Here is a 19,888-nt window from a genome sequence, read left to right on the forward strand (position 1 = left end):
TGCTCCTCGGGGTTCTTGGCTCCTCCAGACAGGTGTCCCCAGGGTGCTCAGCAAGCCCAGGCTGAGTGTTCCAGGATGCTCAGCTCACCTAGCCGGCTGTCCCCAGTGTGCTCATCTCATCCAACTGGGTGTCCCCAGTGTGCTCATCTCATCCAACCGGGTGTCCCCAGGGCGCTCAGCTCAACCAGCTGGGCGTCCCCAGGGTGCTTGGCTCACCCTCCTGGGTCCCTTCCTGCTCCTTGGGGTGCTTTGCTGCCCCAGCCAGGAGCCCCAGGGTGCTGGTCTAACTATGGTCTGTGCCCACTCCAGTCCTCAGGGTGCTGGGCCATCCCTGCAGGATGCACACATGGCCCCTGTGGTGCTCTGCTCTGCCAACGCCAGCACTCTCAGGGCACTGGACTCTCCTGGCCCGGTGTCTCAGGGCGCTCACTGGGTTGGGTACACACGGGTATATTTTGGGGCACTCAAAGTGAGAGCAACTCCAGTGCTCCCCAGTATGTGCCTGTGCAAGGGCTGCACTGCAGCACAGATCTCAGAGGGGCTGGGGCACTCCTGGCTGCCTCCAGGTCAGCAGGACTCTGCTCCCTGTGGCCCAAGCCCACGTTGTCCTCTTAGGATGCTTCAGGGCTGAGCTTCTGCCAGGAGCAGGGGACAGGAGCCATGGGACATTGTCCTCCTGCCCGCCCCCCCCCAAGAGCCCCCTGGGAGAGCCACTGTGTCTGTGCTTGGCGCTGCCGGGCGCCCGAGGGGTCGAGGAGAGAAACCGGCTATCAAAGAGCAGGTCAGTGCTCCCAGGGAAACGCGTGGGAAGGAATGCACTTCTGCCTGTGAGGAGAGCGCGCTGGGATTCCCCTGGCATGGAGTCAGGGCCACTGTCGTGCTCCTGCCAAGCTTCCCCCGGTCCTGGCCAGTCCCAGGCACAGCCCTTGCCTCCCTCCCAGGGCCGGGCTGGGGGCAAGATGCTCAGCTGCGAGCAGGGGAGGAGTTGGTCCAGCTCCTCACGCAGGTGTCCACAGGGATTTTGCCCGCAGCTGCTGCAGTCGTTGGAGGAAGCCATTTAATAGCATTCCCTGCCCACGTAGTCATCAGCTTGGCAGCCGGGATGGGGCGAGGAAGAGAAGGGAAAGTGCGGAACTGCGCAGCACGGGGGTGGTTTGCCCTCCTTGGCTGCACCAGGCTGGAAACCACCGCTGGGTCCAGCCCAAGGCAAACAGCTCCCAGTTCACATCCCCGGGAGCTCTGCTCCCACGCACTAGGACACAGCACCCTGTGGCTGCAGGAAGAGCCCTTGCTGGGAGAAACCCTCCTCGCCCCAGCTTTGACCCCCCCCCCAGGGAAATGTGGTCTGGGGGCTCAGCCAGCTCCCCCAGCCCACCGGCTCCTACCGACTGGGGCTTGGCCCCTCCCAGCCTTTGCTTTGCACTGGAGGCAGGTTATTCACCAAGCCCAGCCAAGGAAACAAACCCTTGTGCTTGAAAGCCCCTTGGGAACAAACCAACCCCCCACACACACACACTTTCATTCTCGGGACACCAACACAGCGAATGCCAAGTGGTGCTGGAGCTCTGCTGGAAGCACTCTCTGATCCAGAGCACTGTGCCCAGGGGGAGGACAAGGGGACAGGGAACACAGGGAGCATTGGGCAGGCACCCCAAGTCCATGGCAAGCCAGAAGCTCCCTTTTGCCCCTCCCCTGACACAGCCATCCCCACTGAGGCTGGGGAAGGGAGCACAAAGCCCTTTGCCCCCTGGCAGAGGACGGGTGGGGCTCGGGGTGCCATGTCAGAGCCAAAGGGTGCAGCCCTGGGTTAAGACCCTGCCAACGTAGGCCTGTAAGGACGAGCCAGGGCAGGAGGGCATGTTTACCCTCACCCTGCAGAGCACTCACACTGCAGAACACAGAGACTGTTCAGAGGGAACACCGGGACAGGGGCCACCTGCCTCGCCAAGCCCGGGCTGGGAGCAGCATCCTTAATGGGATGCCACAGGACCTCAGCTCTGCAGACAGACCCTCCGGCAGGAGTAAGCAGGGAACAACCCAACAGAACCAGGAAACACCTTCTGTGTGGGTGCACCCAGGCTGGGAGCCTCTGCAGCTGACTGCTCAGGTTGCCAGGACAAGGACCTTTCCTGGTAGCCAGCTGCTCCTCTCAAAGCTGCTGCTGCTGCTTCAATGGGCAACACAGGAGCCCTGAGCTTCAGCCATGCCCTGGAAGGGCTGGAGAAACAACTCTTCCCTTCCCTCTTTCCATACTCTGCTTTGTGTGTGTCCCAAGGCAGAGCAACTGCTCTGCCTTCAGGACACGCTGCAGGGCATGGGGCCAGCTCCAGGCAGGGCAGTGAGGGGCTTGCAGGAGTGCAGGGCATGGGGCTGAGGGTGAGCACATTTCTGTATTCCTCCTCCTCCCCTCCCGCTAGGTCAGCGGCAGCTGCTGCGAAGGAGAAGAGCCCCAGCGCCAGGGTAGTGAAAAAACAGCCTTTTATTCTTCATGTGCTGCTCACAGTCACAGCTTGGAGACACTCTCTTGCCAAAGTTATTATGAAACAAATCAAGTCCCAGACTCAGGCCTCGCTCTTCCCCACCCCCAAGAGAGTCAACATTGTACAAAACTCTATTTACAGGGAAAACAGTCAGAAATGGCGAGTCCAAAAAAACCCCCAGCAATTCAGAAGAAAACGTTCAAATCAAGTGTGACAGTTACACTCTCCACACAGCCAGGCTTCCCATCAGCTGCTCCCTGGGCTGGTGAAAGCCCAGAGCACTATTAAGAGGAGCCTGGTAATCCTGAATCATGCCACAGCTCTTTCCTTTCCTAAAGCACCGGGAAATCACAAATCCCACTTGACACGACAAAGACTCAGCTGGATCTGCCCCACAGGACTTTCTGCAAGACACCCAGGGGCTCCCCCATCCTAAAGGAAGGACAATGAGATGGGACTGAGGGTCAGTCTGCATCCTGCCTTGGGCACTTCCCGAGAGAGAACTGCTCTGGCTGGAAGCTGGAATGTCAGGAGCCTTCACACAGGCAGCAGGATGTGTTGGGACACCTAATAGCTGATACTGTATTTACTGACGTCACCTTGCTTTGAAACATAAACCAAGAGGACCAAACCAATATTTGAAAAGGGGAAGAAAAGCACACATTCCTCCTCCCAAGGGTGCCTGGAAGAACATCCAGAGGAGCCGTGGGCTGTCCTGCCCCTCAGAAAGCGTAGCGGGTGCGGATGTCTTCCAGCTTCTTGGATACCTCGGGTGGGGTCCGGTCCAGCTCCTCAGCCACATTCTTCTGTTTGTTTGGCTCCATGGAGTTGAACTGCTCACACAGGTCCCCATCTATCACATTCTGGAGAGGCAAGGAGGAGAGCACTGAATTGACACCACACAGAGGCACTGAACCCTGCCTAAACGGGGAAAAAGGGCCACAAACAGTCTGTTCCCAGAAGCTTCTTAATCCTGTCCTGGAAACGAGACCATGCTTGGTGACCTCATCTGCTGAATAGCAGCAGTTAGCATCACATTAATTACTGGCCAGCCTCAGTAACGAAAGAGAAACCCAAAAGGCCTGGGTGCAGCTGAAGAATCACATAAGGGAAAGGAAGAGGGATCCACCTGGGTCTGAGCCCTGCACTGGGAAAGATGGGGGAAGCTGTGAGTGATGACTGAAAGGCAGCTTCAGTCAGATGGGAGATATCTTTGAGGCTGTGCACTTTGCAAGTCAGCCTCAAGCTCCTCAAGAACAAGAACATCCTCTGCACCTGGAGAGCTTCAGCTGCTGGGACAGTGTTCTGACTGTCTCTACACACGTTACTGTGGCAGTAGTTACCACACAGTTACTCTGGTTCAGTACTCTGGACCCTCCTGGTCATAGCATTTAGCAGTCAACAGCTTCTAAAAGTTCCTCAAAAGCAGAAATATGCAGGAACAGCCGTTTCTAGGGAGATTTCCCTTTCCAATGGTGCTGGAAAAAACATAACCCAAGGCAGCACCCATTTGACCCAGCCACACCTACTGCTACGTAAAGCTGCTTCTCCCAGTGGAAAAAGGGGAGATGCTGTGGTGTAGAGAAATGCAGCAGCACCTCTGGGCTCGAGTCTCAGGACCAACTCTCAGGAGGCTCATTACAAGAGTTAAGAAACCAAAACAGCCACAGTTTCAAGGGCTAAGTACTGCTCTCCTTGCAGAGCGCTGCTAAAGAGCAGCATCCTGCCTCAGGCACTACACGAGCCGTGGATGATACTGCCCCAGTCTTCCCCACTGAACAACAACCACGACTTGCTTCTGCCAGCCTAAAGGCAGCTCTGAGCCCCAGAGCAACTCTCTGCACCCCCAGGAGCAGCTGATCCTAAGAGCTCAGGCCTACCTTCACCGGGAAGTAGTAGGAGCGGAAACTGAGGTGGTCTCGTCCACAGAGAGGAGGGTGCTCAGACCGTAAGTGCATTTCCACGTGCTGGAAGAAGTCGTGATCCTGGGGAGATTAAGGATTGATCAGAGAGCACATCAGTGCTGCTGGCAAAGCAAGACAACACCCATCAGGCAGCTGCTCCAGCACTGGCTGAAAGCTGCCATCACACTCCCAGTTGGGGATGGACTACGTAGTCTTTAAATGTCCCTTCCAACCCAAACCAGTCTGTGGTTCTGTGATACCAGGCTCTGCCAGAGCAGGCCTGCATGCAGCAGCCAAAGTCACAGCTACTCCCTCACCACTTCCCCACAGGGAGCACCCACAGCAGAGCTAAGCAATCACCCTGGCCAGGAGTTGAGGGACAGAGCAGCAATATTCCAAGAGGGAATATTTTAGCATCCACTGCTCCAAGAGGCCACAACAAACAGAGAGGGGTGCCTGATCAATACTCTACAGGCTACACAGACATGCCAAGGCCTAATGACTCCTCCTCAGACACTGAACCACCCAAGAGCTCCTTGGGAGCACAAACAGGTTCAGAACAGCAATGCAACAAGGAAGGCTCCCAAGTCCTCACAGTGCAGAAAGAGGAGTCAGCAAGCTCCTGCTCTTCCCCTTTGCATCACAACCACATGGGATACAGCACATTTAATATACTGGCTGGGCATGAGCACACAGAAAGGCAGCAACATTGCACCCTGGGCTTACTTACCTCATGGGAAGTGAAAGGGACCAAGATTCCTATGCCCCCTGACAAGGTGGTGTAGACAAGAGATTCGGAGCCTCCTGGGATCAGCGTGGTCTTCTGCAAGGAAAGCACCGTCTCTCCCACGTGGTAATTCATAATCACTTCAGCCTGGAAGGCAACCACAGAAGCAGGTTTTTTCTTTAGCTTACACAAAAGCATCAAAAGGCTCGAGAGAGGAAAGTAGAATAAATTTGGCCACCTGCTAGTTCTGAAATGCCTTGCTAGAGAGGAAGTGCCTTCCACCTGTGACCAGATGGCAAAACTCAGCTGGACAAACGGATGCAAGTAAATGAGGGAAAGCAGCATAAGAAAATGAGCTGCTTCCAAACACCACCAGGCTTCAGCTGTGATTCCAGAAACTGAATCTGACTTCCCAGCAACAGTGAAAACAAATCACCCACAGCACAGTAGATAGAGTAGGAGCAGAACTGCCAATATATTTCCTGTTCAACACTGCAGAGGCCTTCACAGAAAAGTAGTGAATTCTTTTCCCACAATAACCACGTGCTTTTCCATGAAGTATTTACCTTCTGCGATGCTCCATTAAGAAGCCCCCTGTCCCAGAGAGCTTTGTTGCCTGTGGGATCCTCATCTACCTCATCATTGGTGTTGGGAGGCAATCTCACCTGCATTGAGAAACAAGAAAACAATCAACAAGCTGCAGAGAAGCAGCACATTATCTCTGGAGAATCCTGGTGCTCTCAAAAGAATCACTTTCCATTTACAGCAAAACCATCCACTTGTCCCTCCAGCATAGCCTTTAAATGACAATTGTGTTGTCAAGACTGATGGCCCATCACTCAAAACCCTGGGCAGGTCCTCACGACCGGTATCTGCCTGGCCTGGCACTTGCAGATCAGCCTGGGAGGTATGGTCAAACTGATCTGAAGGTGGTTCCCACTAAGGAAACAGTTTGATGGATGAAGAGGACTGATTTGTGTGTGTTGGCCAAATCCTGCAGGCGCAGCATCTGACCCTTGCTGAACTCTGCACTCCAAAGCACCCGAGCACGCTTCAGAAAGAGATCAAAGCTCTGCCAGAAAGACCATCTATTCTTTCCTCCTCCCCTGCTGAAATCCAGCCAAGTGGGGAAGTGTCAGCACTGACAGAGCCAACTTTGGAGAGGAAGCTGACAGAGAAAGCTAAATGGCAGCGATGAGGTTTAGTCAGAAAAAGTAAGAGTGATAACCTTGACTCAAGTTCTCATGGGCCCTTTCGCAGTCACAAGCGTCTTTTCAAGGCTTATTCACTGCAAGTTTTGAAGCAATTTCAACACAAAATATTGGAGACTTCAGAAATATGTTTATGCTTTGCTAATGCTTCAACTTGTTTGCTTTATTTAACAAACTGACAAACTGCAGCCCACTATGACGACAGCCAGTCACTCCATAAAAACAAGTCAATGGTACAGGGCGTTGTCTCCAGCGAAGGACAAATTCTCATTCTTTTAAGATAAATCATGGATGTTCCAAGGAAAAATGCTTCCAAAAAGCCCCGACTTCTCCGAGCCACACTCACCACGCAGATGTTACCAAACTTGTCTGCTCCAGCCACAGTGTCATAATCCAGGAGAGTCGCTGTGGTGACCCACCGGGGATAAGTGTCATCAGCAAAGATGATGAGCTGGTTCTCGTTCCTCTTGTAACGCACCCAGATGAAACTCTCCTGAACGTCTGAAACAATCACCCTGTGCCCAATGGTTTGGATCCCACAGATGTAGTTGGCAATATGCTTTTGAGAGAGAAAGGACAAAGAGTGCTTCAAACAGGGGAGCAAAATCCATCAACTCTGCCCTGATCCAAATGAAACGTGATTTCCCTTTGTGATCTACATCTCATACCCTCCAAAATTACCTCTCACTTCTGCCATACTACAGCCCCACTCTAAATACACCATCAACACAGTGCAACCTAAAAGGCACCACGTGGCATTCACAGCCTGCTCCCTGTGAGTAATGTCCAGAGAACAAGCTCTGCTGGTGAGCCTATGGCTGGAGATGCCAGGGCACCCCTGCAAGCAGGCACTGCTTCTGTGTCCCCTCACTACGTGCTCATGGAAGGCCCGAGTAGAAAAGCTTCAATTTCTCATGTGAGTCATGTTTTAGGGGAAAAAAAAACCCAAACAAAACCACACAACACAAAAAACCGTTCCCCTACGAGTTCCCAGTCTGCCTGTGAGCTTGTTGGAGTTCCTCTGTGCAGTAATGAGCTACTGGCACAGGTTCTGCAGTTTGCACGAGAGAGGGAAGAACAGGCAATTAAAAGTTAGAAAACCACACTGCAACTTTTTTTCCTCAAATACCAGAGATGTTCAGCAAGCAAGACCATCTACTTGAAGGAGAAACCCCCCTTTTCAACGCTCTGGGCATCTGATGAGGTAGGTGCTCTTATGCACCCTCCAACTTCTGTCCCCCACCTGTCGATCCCCCAGTCTAAGGAAACATTTCCAGCAATTGTTTTGTATCTGGGTGAGACCTCTCACATTTGCAGCAGGTGGCCAATTTACAGTCTGTATAGGCTCCTGCACACAGCTGGACAAAAAGGAACCTGCAACATCACTGCCTGAACGGTGATGAGAAAATTATGTGTGCATGGGGTGCAGAGGGGCAGCACAACAGCCCAGTCCAGCACTACTCCAGACACACGTACCCAGCATGGCACAGACACACTTGGGCTGGAGTGGCAGTTAAACCCCTTGTTTTGCTCCTGCTGCAAAGCATCACTCATTCCAAATGACATCTCTGGACAGGAACAGAAGCCAGTACCTTATTCTCACATTTCCGAAGCAGTTTCTTCTTGCCGAGGTCGTACACACGCAAGAGCTTTCCAACTCCAATTAACACTCGGCCTTGGAACGGAGCAATGGCTGCAGGAACCTCCTCCACAGGGGTCTAGGGAGGGAAGTCAAAGACTGTGAGACCCTCATTAACAGAGCTAACTTTACATCAAGCTTCAGGATAGATTCAGCTAATGGTATGGCTGAAGCTCACTAGCCTGTACCAAGGCTTTTAATGCAAAAGGCTGATCACAATCTTCTGCAGGAAAGGCAAGAGGTCAGTCCTCTGCAGCCTCTCAACAGCTGCCACAGGAGCAGCTAACAGAGCCCTGGGTACTCACAGACAGCACACTGCTGGCACTGCACCTTAACTGAAGTGAAGGACTGCTCTAAGAACCCCACACGGGGCAGGCAGCAAAAAAAGATGAGGATCTTGTTGCCTCAATTCTTAGTTTTGATTTATATCCAGCAAAAAGTCTTCAGACTTTGCCTAAATCCACCCAGACTGTTTTTAAACAAAGGCATAAATCTAGTTCAGCCATCTGCCACAGACACACTGATGCTGCCATCAAAGAAATTGTTACATCTGAACAACTACAGTGTGCCCACAATGCCAGTAACTCAGACAGGGCTGAAAAATCTCCACTAATCAATCCAAAAGGATCAGCCACAGCAGAGAAGGGGAACATGGAGAGAACTTCCAGTTACAGAATTCGTAGTTTGGCAGCACTGGCTAAGAGAAGTTTATTTCACAACATCAGCAGTGGCACCAGAGAAGGCCCTGGTCCAGGACAGAACCCACACACTGCATCAGTAGAAAATGAGTAAGCCACAACATTCCTTTCCATGTGTTCATCTGCTCAAATCTCAGCCATGCTGGAAGCACGTGGGAAGGAGAACAGTATTTTTTCTGCTGAAACCTTCGCTAAAGCCCCTGAGACCTGTCAAGCAAGTTGGTCACTTATCATTTCTACACACAAACAAACCGCTTCCAAGGAAAGATGACAGCTCACACCAGCTTCATGTGGTCAGCCAAGGACTGACAGTCTTAGCACCAGAGCTTGAGTGACCCAAGGATGAATTTGCTCTGTAAACAAGTGCTCAAGCAGCTCTCTGAGCTCATATTTCAGAAAGCAAACAGAGCTGTTTCCCTCCCCTCCCTAACAGGGGCATGAAAAACACTGCTACTCTCCCATTTACCCAGTTAGGTGGGTAAAAGACTGGGATTTGGAGATCTGTGTTCAATCCTCAGCTCTGCAAAAGATGTACCAAATGATTTTGTAGGAGGCAGCTTATTTTTTTCCAAGGCCGCTTCCAGTGTGCAACACCAGCACAACGATCTTGCCCAGGATTCACCAAATACTGCAATATTACTACAGCATTCAGTCAAGGAACAGCCACCCCAACAGCCTCACTGGAAACGAGCCCATCATTCCCCTCACCTTGTGCAGAAACTCCAGCTTCTCACCACTGTTCACCAGCTTGTACGTGTAGACAAACCCCCCAGCGACTGAGCGTGGGTTCAGGATCAGGTCCTTGGCGACTCCCACCAGCACGTACCACTCATCCCCAGTGTTGGAGAACCTGCACACGGCCACGCTGGGAACGACAGGACACACCAGGAGATCAGTGTGACTGTGACACTCACACTGCACACCCAGACTGGATCCCCTGGGAGCACAACCTGCACCTGGCCCGGCAGACATTTCAGAGCCCAGCCTTTCAGCACTGACATTGCCTTTTCAGAGGTCATTTCTCCTCCTTGTAGAAACATTTAATGCAGATCCCTTCATTCTCCCACACTCTCTCTATGTGTTTCAGCTGTCACATACGCCCAAAGCGTTTTATGTTTTCACAATGCCCAAAATGTTGCTTTCACAGGCTGGACACAGCCTAGTGATGTGCAGAACACCACTAGAAGCTGTTTTTTCAAAGGCTGCTCCAATCTGGACATGTGCATATAACTTTCCTTATCTTCCAGTGTTATTTCCTGCCCAGTACACAGCTCAGCCAGGTTGGAAATCCTGGACAAAACAGGACAGAGTCAGCCTTTTGGAGTAGCATGACCTAACTCCACTCCACCTGCTGAAGCACTCGCTATTCTTTGCGGTTATTGTGTTGGTTTTCCCCTGCAGTCCTCTAACACTTCCTTTGCATTTAATCTATCCTCAGTTTATCTGGATGAGAAGGGGAAGTGAGAGATAAGAGCACATTCCCTTGCTCCCTGCTCTCTTATCTGCCATTTTCATCCCTGTGCTGTTCTTCAAGCACTGGGGTCCAGCAATGACTTTTGGAGCACGACCAGCTCTTAATGCCACATACAGACAAGATCAGGGTGGGAAGGGAAGGAAAGGCAAGACAAAAGCTTTAACCATTTGGCTATCACTTCTGGAATTTCAAGCCAGTCTCTCAATAACATGCTGCATCTGGATTTCAGCTCAGCAACAGCTAAGCAAAAGGAAGAAAACACGTAAGACTCATCACAAGCAGAGATTCTTGCTGCATCCAGCAACGCTTCTTACCTGAAGGCAGCTTCGTTCTGCTCTAGCTGGACCAGGTCTAACGTGTTTCCCTGGATGGGGTTCATCACCCTGATAACAGAGGCCCACTGTCCATTCCCTGCCTTGGGAGCACCGAAGATGGACTCGGGGAGATTCTCGTTCAGGAAGGCTGCAGCCATCTCTGCAGCCAGCTCCCTCTCATCCTCACCTGCAGCCTCCACCATTTCCTACGGTACATCAAAGGACAGGAGGAGAGAACAGCTCAGTGATTTCCTTTCCCAGCATGCTCTGTTAGAATACAGCCTCCCTGTTTCCCCTAAGCCCAGGTAGTCCAGGGCAAGGTACTGCCTGTGAAGACATAAAAGCCTTTAAGTCCCAAAGCTTCCACCCACCCTGAGCTTATTCCCCAGGGGGCCTCTGCAGCTCAGAGCACAGCAGTGTCAGCTCTGCCCTGCCCAAGGGGCAGTTGTCTGAGGAGCTGTTTCTCCACATCAACAACTCTGGAAACAACACTGAGAAGAAAATAAACAACCCACTGAAAGGCAAATATCCTCAACCAGTCACAGAAATCCCAGAGAACAGTGTTACACAAGCATAACTCTCCTCCACTACGTGGTTCTTACAGCCTGCCCTAACAACATGCAAAGGAAGGAGCACTGGGAAGTGGTGTATTCTGCTGAAATTTGTGTTTTGAGGCAGATCTCCACTCCCTTCAGCCCCTGCATTCACGTAGGGCACAAAACCTTTGCGGGCATTGGCAGCTGGGAAGTACTTCCAGCTGCAGAAGTCTCCTCCAGGGAACAGATGCACGTACCTGTCCCCCACCCCACTTACCTCAGCCATTTGCTGCTTCCTCTGTGCCTTGGTGGCCTCAGTGTAAGCATTGTGGTCTGTCTCAATGATGATCAGGTTGTTGCTCTCTGGGTGAATGACAAATTTTCGGGGTGTGTACTGCAACGGGAAGGCAACCTGGTTGAAGACTGCTCCCAGCTTCTCCAGGGCCAAAATCCTGGGGGACAAAGATGAGACACGTGTTGAACAGGGTCTAAAAACAGCTGTCCAAGAGAACAAATGTGGAGTTGAGCTTTTTGCTACTGCTGGAGAGGAGCAGATGCTTTCTCAGGCCACGCAGCAACCAGCAAAACTTAGCACCCTAAGTGGGAGCCCACGCTGTGGGACAGGTGTGTGCTGCAGCACGAGGTCCTTGACTTGAGGGCTCTCACTGTCCCAGGGTGTGTTCTGAATGGTGCTGAATCAAGTCCATCCCAAGAGGAACAAAGAGCACATGGAAGAAGGAAAGTGCACGCCTGGGGAACACATCTTCTGAATCTAAATGTGACACTGACTTTGACACGTAATCAAATGCTCCTCAGAGGCACTTTAGTTAAAAGAGTACGAAAAATCCAATGCCAGCTCTTTCTTCCTGTGACTTGCCAGCTGAAATGCCAGTTCTTCTGGCATTTGGTGTCTAAAAACCACAAGTCTTTCCAGAAAGAATGACTCCTTTAAAAAGCAATGAATGCTGTAATATTTCAATGAGGACAGATATGAAAAAAGTGCCTGTTCAAGTGCATACAGCAGAGTTCCTGAATTTGTGGTCCATTATTTTCATTTATCTGTTTAGTATCTCAGCTGAACTTTTAAAAAGCAACAAATACATCCCTGTCATGCCTCTGGTTTCTTAAATCACGTGGTTTATTTTCTTCAAAGCAGCCAATTCAGATCACAAACCACAAGATCCTAATACACAATAGGTTCACATTTATTAAAAGCTTCCCTCTCTCTAAGGATCAGAGAATTTCGGGATAATTTGAATTCCACTCGTTATTTAAAAAAGCTAGAAAATACAAAACTGAGAAGCATGGCCTATTTCTTTTCTGACAGCACAACTATCCTTGTATTGTCTGTTTTCTGAAACCCATTCAAGTGTTTCTATCAAATCATTATCAATAACCAACTAATAATTAAGGTCTTTCCGAGGTTAAATTAAGTCACTTTAGCTCTTCCTTTAGAATGCCTGGTGGGATTCACCAATGCTCTGCCTGCCCAGAACCCTTTGTGTTTCCCTATCAGTGCTTACCTCAGTGTGTTTGTGGAGATGGCCACGATGCCCTCCGGGCACTGCTCGGAAGCAAAGCCAGATGCAAACTCCAGCGTCTCGTAGGACAGGGGAGTCAGGTGGAAGCGTGACTGATAGGAATAACTCAGCCAGGAGCGGCTGGACATGGCCAGCACCTGGGAAAGACAGGCAGCAGATGTATTATTAGCTCTGGGGATGGAGGCAAGCTCACTCCACACAGTACAAATGGATGCACAGTGCCCAACTCTTACCCACTACAACAACTGAGCTCGGACCATACCTGCAGAGACACTGCCCTGCTTTCACGGGACAGTTTTATCTAGACATTGCACATGGCATGAAGAGGAACTTTAAACACTATCAAGACAAGAAATACTCAAACTGAGGTACAATAACACTACTTATCTGTAAAAGCCAAGATCAACAATACTGTCATCTCTCTTTTCTTTTTTAAACAACAGCCTGTTCTAACAGGAGCAGGTCTTTTAAAATAAGTTTTAATGCTCTGTCACAATTCAAATGCTGTAGCAGTCTTAATGAAATTTACTTAAAATAATCAGAAGCCTATTTTCAATCAAATTAAGGGAAACAAAGCAGACAGACTTCTAAACTCTTCAGCTTTGTACACTTGACTAAATCAATTCCAGTGCTACCTTACTTTCTGTCTGAGTGACAACAGCTGGTCCCAAAGTAGAAAAGCACTCAGCTATTCTACAAGCATTCTCTGCTAGAGCTGCAAAGCTCCTCATCTCCAAGTTACAGCTGGCAGAAGCAAGCTGAAGAATTTCACCCAGTGTACCTTGACACTGCAGCAGAGGTTACATTCCCAGATCTGGCCCCCTGCGCTGATCAGCAATATTTCTCAACTCTGAAGGTGTCATCCAAAAATGAGTCAAGCAGGGGGTGGCTGATTTCCCCAGTGCCACATCAGAAAGGCTGGAAATGGCACTTCTGATGAAATACATTCTTCCTTCTATGCCAAATCATGCAAATATTTTCCTTGAACTTTGCATGGCAGCTGTCCAGCCCCTGGCTGAACCATTTCCAACATGCAAGGAGACAACCATCCACTGCATCAAGCATTCAAGGTACTACTTCTGCACAGGGCTCTCTCTGCCTCTCTGTGCACTAAGGAAGGCAAGATGAGGTTTTTCAGTGTCTTTAAGCCCAAGAACGTGCTCAAAGCTCTCCAAACATGCTGTATGGGTCAGAAGAGCCCTACTTTAGAGAAGGTAGGGCAGCACTACACTTTACTTTCTAAGTAGTAAGGGAATACCAACAACAAGACTGTCTGTGAAAGAGCAAGCTGCGAGCCAGGCAGCTCCATAATGAAGTCATTCTACTTCCCACCCTTACCCAGAGGGTCCTGCTGTGTTGCAAGGATGCTTCCCCACCCTGCCCACCCACAGGATGCAGTGCCTGGGTTCTGGATCTGCACCCGTGCAGGAGCTCTCCTCACTCACCGCCTCCTGGCCTTGCATCCGGACGCGGAAGAGTTTGACGGGCCGTGAGCCGAGGTAGCGGGTCCTGGTGTCGGAGAGATCCCCGGTGACGGGGTCCAGGACGGTCCGCAGCAGCACCCCGTTCTGGGCACCAAACCAGAGAGTCAGATCGACATGCAGCAAACAAATAACTAACCACAGCCATAACTCAAAACAGAGAGGCAGTTTCTGAGGAATTAGGTGTTTGTTTTCCTCTCCTACAGCCACGCTGTAAGTTGGCTCTTAATATTAAAAAAAAGCACTACAACAGGCAGAAAGGAATCGCTGTAAAACAAACACACACACACACACACACACACACTCCCCCCCCTCAAAATAAAAAACAGACCAAGGACTTCAGTATATCACATAAGCCACTAAAACCCGAGGGCCAATTCCAGATCCCAATCCTTCCTGGTACAAAGGATTTACCCGAAAACTTAATGCTTCTTAAAAAGAGCTTGCATTCTGACATCAAGCTTGAGGCATGCGAAAGAACCTGGACTGTGCTGATTATTTTTACCACATGTCAAATTGTCAAAACAACATTTTTTGGTCAAAGATCACAGAGTCAGTACTGGATGTAACAAAAAACTGTGTAACAGCAGAGTTATTAGAGCAGAGCCTCTGCTTGTGGGCAGTTACTTCTTTGACACTCTGCCCTACAGGCAGTTTCTAAAGAGCTGCTCAACATTTCACCCAGAAGTATTTTTTAGAACATGCCCTCTTTCCTGAAGGGGAAAAGCACAGTTCATCCTACATGAAATCTGGGACAATGTACTGTCTTTTGACTAGTCTTAAGCCTAGGAATGTATAGGGAAACTTGCACCTCTACTATGTCACACAGTGAATGTCCCAGCAAAGAGGGAACAGCCAGGCTTTGTGCTGTGCCACACGATGACAAGGCTGTTTTAACAATCCACCTTCCAAGCGAAAACTCCCCAAGACACGCCCGTCAGAACGAGGCAGGCACCTCTCACCTGCAGGCCAATGTTCAGGTACAGAAAGCCAATGGAGCCCCTCTCCCCCAGCTCGTCCTGCTTCTCCGTGCCTCCCATCTCCACGATGCACAGGGACTCGGGCTGCGCGGGCAGCGCCTGCATGCTCAGCGGCTGCAGGCAATCCTGGGGGAGACAGGACAGAGGGACCAGTCAGCAAGGCCTGGCATGGCACAGAGGGATTCAAGCTCCACCTAAGGAGCTTCAAGATGCCCTTTTAAATCTCCAGAAAGAAGCACCCAGCACAGAGAAAAGTCACAATAGATGCTGGCTCTGTGGATTTTGGCAAGCAGGAGCGGTAGCAGCCTGGGCTTCAGAGAAGATAAACTGGATCCTTCCAAACTGTTCTAGCACAGTTTGTAGCTATTAGAATGGAGCGAACTGAGTAAAATATAGGTTACTGCAGTCATCCTCTGAACACTCATCTGTTGCAGGTAGAAGAATGATAAGGCTGGTTTGCTGTTGACCTGCTTGCAGAGTGAGTCTGCTTTTAGTACAGGTGCAAACAGGGAGATGCGGGGGGAACCCCAACAAAAAGCCCCACTCAGAACAGAAAGAAGAAAATGCTTTTGTGACTCATCAGATGAACCCTCTAGGCATGGATGACTCTAGATAAAACAAGGGTATCTGTTAAAGGAAGGATCAAGGGCCGTGTTTCCTCCCATCCAGCAGAGAAAAGCCATGCAAGCTATCCATTCCTGGTCATCCACCTGAACACGAAAAGACAGTTTGGATGGACACAGCCCACCTCTGGAGTATCCTTCTGAACATTTCAAGCCAACAGAAGGCAGAAACAGCACAGCTACTCACCGAAGGGTCAAGGGAAATAATTCTGACGGTGTTGTCCACCAACCCCACAGCAAGGAACCGGGAGCGCTGCTCCCCAGGGGGAACGTTGGCCAGACTCATGCAAACGACGTCAGCCGACATCTCCTTTCTCTCCGTGTACTCATTCAGCTGTCCTGACTGAGAAAGAAACAGATGACTTATTAATGAGACATTTTGTTTTTAATATGAGGCTTTGGATTTGTTATATAAACAATATAGCAATTTTTAAACTATTTCTTTACAGCCTGATCTCGGCTACGATTGGAAGAACCAGAAGAGCAAGAGTGTAAGCACACAACTTTCAGCCTCAGTTATGAACTTCAGAGACTTTAGCCAGACATTAAATAATCTCAGAAAGACACAGTCTAGATATGCAGGACTTTGATCTATCCATCCTAGGACGCTTCACTACTGAATCCTTTTCTACAGGTCTGATCAAGGATCCATGTCTGGTGCACCCCATACTCTGCCTCACTCTTCCAAACTCATTCACAACATTAACACACATACCGGGTCCATCTCAAAGTAAACCAGTTCTCCTCCAGTCAGTGCTATCACTACTTGTCTCTGGTTCACAGCACATTTCACAATGGTTTTCTTCCCTGGTGTCTTCCACTCGTTTACTCTCTTATCTGCTCGGATGTGCCGGATGCCATCTGGATAAACCTGCAGGAAAAAACGCTCACATCAATTCTGCATTTACCATCCCTTCACAACTCCCGTTTCACTGGTGGTTCTGACTCTGCAAAAGCCAAAGGCAAGCACTGCTCCTGGCAGCAGTGATCCATCAGCTATTTACCAGGCTGAACCAGCAGAAAGCCACTCGCCAGCTGGAAGCATTGCATCTTTCAACCACAGCAAGGAACTACTGAAGGAGATTAGGAACATCTTCAGCTGGTCCACTTTCACTTAGACATAAAAAGGGAAAGGCTGAATAAGCATCATTCTCTGCCAACCCACACCTTTAGACAAAGGTTGCACTGCTGTGGAAACCATGTCTGTGCAGCAAGCAGAGTGTGGCAGGCATAAAGAAGGCATGTCAGAAGCAGCTTTCCATTACCTGTACCAAAGCATCATCACCAAGAAGAGAGCAGGACAAGGTGGGTGTAGTACCCAGGAATCCAGAGTCAGTCACTTCTTCTACAGTCTCTCCGATAGAGAGCACCAGCGTGGCATTGACGAAGGACACGATGATGTAGGCATCAAATTCATCTGGTCAAGGGAGACAGGGAAAAAAGGGTGCTGATTAAATAAATGCAAGGCTTCCCAACACAATCAGCAGCCTGACACATGTCTAGCAGTTGCTCTTCAGCAGAATTGCTGTGATAATTACGGTTGCTGACAGTATTGCACAAGTTCGCTCTAGGACATGCTGTCCGAAAGCCAGCCACTGCTAGACTCCAAACAATGCAAGACCAAGCCAGGGGTCAAACCACGATCCAGATCCAGAGTCAATTCACAATACTCTGGATTCTGGCAAGCAAGATTCCTGCCTACTTTTTTCAAAGACCGCACGAAGCCTTTAAGACACTTGTCCCACCTCACACAAGGAGCTGAATCCGGGTTTAACACTCAGTGAAGTCAAAGGGAACAGTCTACTCCAAAAATCTGAACATATGGAACCCATCTGCAGAAACCACACCACGGATGCTGCACACAAGAGGTTGCAGGACCACAGTCTCTATCTAGTAGCCACACAATAAAAGGCTGCAGAGAACAGTTAGGGTGCATTGCAGCAGAGCAACTCAGGGCTAAACCTGCTCTACCCTTCTCCAGAAGCTCAAATGGCTTACATTGACACTGACATGGGTACAGTCTCCTGGGATGAGAAACAATTCCATTTTTAAGACAGAGTAAACACTGACCTTTACTTCTTCTGGGATAAGTGACAGTATTGCAACTATTAACCCCAGTACTGGCTTCTCCCAAAGGGGACAGCTCAGAAGAGTCGTGTAGCTTGGATGTGGAAGGGCTATGCTAATCAAAATAATCTTAAGAGTTCATCTGGAAATAGAGAAACTTTGTGGGAAACAAGGGTAGTAGGACTGGGTGAAGGGAATGTCCCAGTTTACTGCTGTCTGTTTTCATTCTGCAGAAAGCAACAGGCCTTAAGAAGGGAAGAGGAGTCTCATTACAACAGAGTAACAAAGCAACAGAAACAATGAAATCTGTTGGGAAATGGAGCCAGGAGCCTTGGAAATAAGATTGCCTCAGAGAAGCAACTCTTAATTCTGCTGCTGTTGTCATGCAAGTGCTATTTCTTAAAAAGAAAATTCCTCATTTTAACCCAACTCAACCCAAAGCTCAGACCTGGGCACCACAGCACAACTAGTGGAAGTGAGGGTGTAAGAGAGCTGTCATAGCTTCTGCCCTTGAATGGAAATTCTCCATAATTTCCAAATGTGGGAGACATGGAGAAGTGGCTAATGGCTCTAATAATAGAGAACTCTCACTGGGATGAAAGCAGGATGCCAGTAAATACCATGCAGCAGCTTAAAGAACCCAAACTAGGATAACCAAAACAAATGCTTCAGGAACTGATCCTTTTCTTATCCACCCTGTTTAGAGGGAAGCATTGCCAAACCTGCTGTGTCACGTTTATAACAAAAAGTTCTTACATACAGCTGAAAATATGCAAGTGAAAAAAAATAAAAATCCACTTCTCTTCAACATCTGGTACACAGACCACAGCTCTGCTCAAACTGAAGAGCTCTGTGGAACCAAAGCAATTCCAACAGTGGTCTGTGGCATAAATTCTGTTACTACTCTATTAAGTGGCCACAGCCTGTGACCTCCAACATGCTCTGACACCCACAAACAGGAACAAGCCCACTTGGGGAAATGAGAAAACAAGAACTGGACCTGCACACAGAACCCGATCAGTAACACCAACCATTTAAACACTTGGCTTAACAGGAGAATTCCTCCAACATTAACAGCTGATGGCAAGAGTTCAGCAAGACTTGCAGTTAAACACAGGTTATTTTCTACACTGAACAGCAGCTTCTCCTACAAATTTGCATGACTTTTTCAACACTAAAATTCTACAAAAATTCCTCGATCACTTTAAACGGAGAATTGCAACAGTTCACAGGCAAAGCATTTGATTCATAAATATCACATAGACAGGATGTTCTAAGAATTCCATTTCAAAGACCACTGTTGCTTTCCAAATTTCTTTAGAGCTGCTGCCTTCCTCCCTGGGGGCTGTCAATTCTCATGATAAACCACTGTGTCCCAGCTGGACGCTTAACCACGTGATTTGGAACAGGACAAAGAACTCCCATTCGAAAGCAAAACAGATTCCCTTAGTCCTACTCTAAATGAGAACTGATTCCTACCTCTTAATACTTTTTTAGCTCTTTCTTTCCATTGGCTTACATTTGTATTAGACCACGTCTTTAAGTCTGTGTCAGTAATGGTGACAAGTGCATTTTTGCTTGAAGTCTGTGTTGCTTAATGCCTCTCTGCTGGAACTTTTGAAATAAAGGGTTTGATTTACCAGAATTAAGTCTGTGAATAAGACACATTCATCCAGATTCAAACAACACAATTTTGGTTTAGAAAATATAGCAGCCCAGTTGAAATTAAGGGGACTAAATCCCTAGGGCACAACGAAACCTTCTCAGAAAAAGATTTATAGATTTTAATATGAAAAGATATCTACTTAGCTCTGCACACTCTCCAGCATAACATCAGGCTCCCCTGAGTTTTGAACAGATAGAGATCATTTTGTATGCAGACACAAGACTTCAGAGATGCTTATTACTGTTCTAATTGCTCCAGTTAGCTCCTTTCAGCAAGCAATAGAGACATTTTAATGACTCTGAAGAGCCACAGCTGGACTCATTCTCCTACACACTCATTACAAGTTTTCTGCAGCTTCATGCACACGTCACGACCAGTTATGAAAACATGACATTTCAGTCCCTGAACTCTACACTACTGTGCTTTTTGTTACTTGTCATGGATTCAGTCTGAGTTAGTCCAGCAGAATTCCATTCCTACATGCAGTCCAGGCCTGATGCAGTTTTTTAATGCTCTGCGGCATCTGAATTTGCACTGATACAAACAC

At 49.0% G+C, this 19,888-nt stretch overlaps 1 protein-coding gene across 1 annotated transcript in view; it reads right to left on the reverse strand.

The window, feature by feature from the left end:
- Positions 1-2,461: 2,461 nt before the first annotated feature.
- SF3B3 (splicing factor 3b subunit 3) overlaps positions 2,462-19,888 on the reverse strand; it is a 29,049-nt gene continuing 11,622 nt past the window's right edge. The window contains exons 12-26 of the mRNA XM_027698365.1: positions 16,874-17,025; positions 16,324-16,479; positions 15,796-15,951; positions 14,968-15,111; positions 13,970-14,092; positions 12,507-12,661; positions 11,261-11,435; positions 10,448-10,653; positions 9,368-9,524; positions 7,915-8,040; positions 6,669-6,881; positions 5,678-5,776; positions 5,115-5,258; positions 4,361-4,465; positions 2,462-3,343 (exon numbers count right to left, since the gene is read on the reverse strand). Coding sequence (XP_027554166.1) covers positions 3,203-3,343; positions 4,361-4,465; positions 5,115-5,258; positions 5,678-5,776; positions 6,669-6,881; positions 7,915-8,040; positions 9,368-9,524; positions 10,448-10,653; positions 11,261-11,435; positions 12,507-12,661; positions 13,970-14,092; positions 14,968-15,111; positions 15,796-15,951; positions 16,324-16,479; positions 16,874-17,025 — 2,252 coding nt within the window. The 3' untranslated portion in view covers positions 2,462-3,202. The remainder of the gene's footprint in view (positions 3,344-4,360; positions 4,466-5,114; positions 5,259-5,677; positions 5,777-6,668; positions 6,882-7,914; positions 8,041-9,367; positions 9,525-10,447; positions 10,654-11,260; positions 11,436-12,506; positions 12,662-13,969; positions 14,093-14,967; positions 15,112-15,795; positions 15,952-16,323; positions 16,480-16,873; positions 17,026-19,888) is intronic.

Source organism: Neopelma chrysocephalum, unplaced genomic scaffold (genome assembly GCF_003984885.1).
Source record: "Neopelma chrysocephalum unplaced genomic scaffold, ASM398488v2 Primary Assembly neopelma1_125, whole genome shotgun sequence".
Lineage (NCBI taxonomy): Eukaryota > Metazoa > Chordata > Aves > Passeriformes > Pipridae > Neopelma > Neopelma chrysocephalum.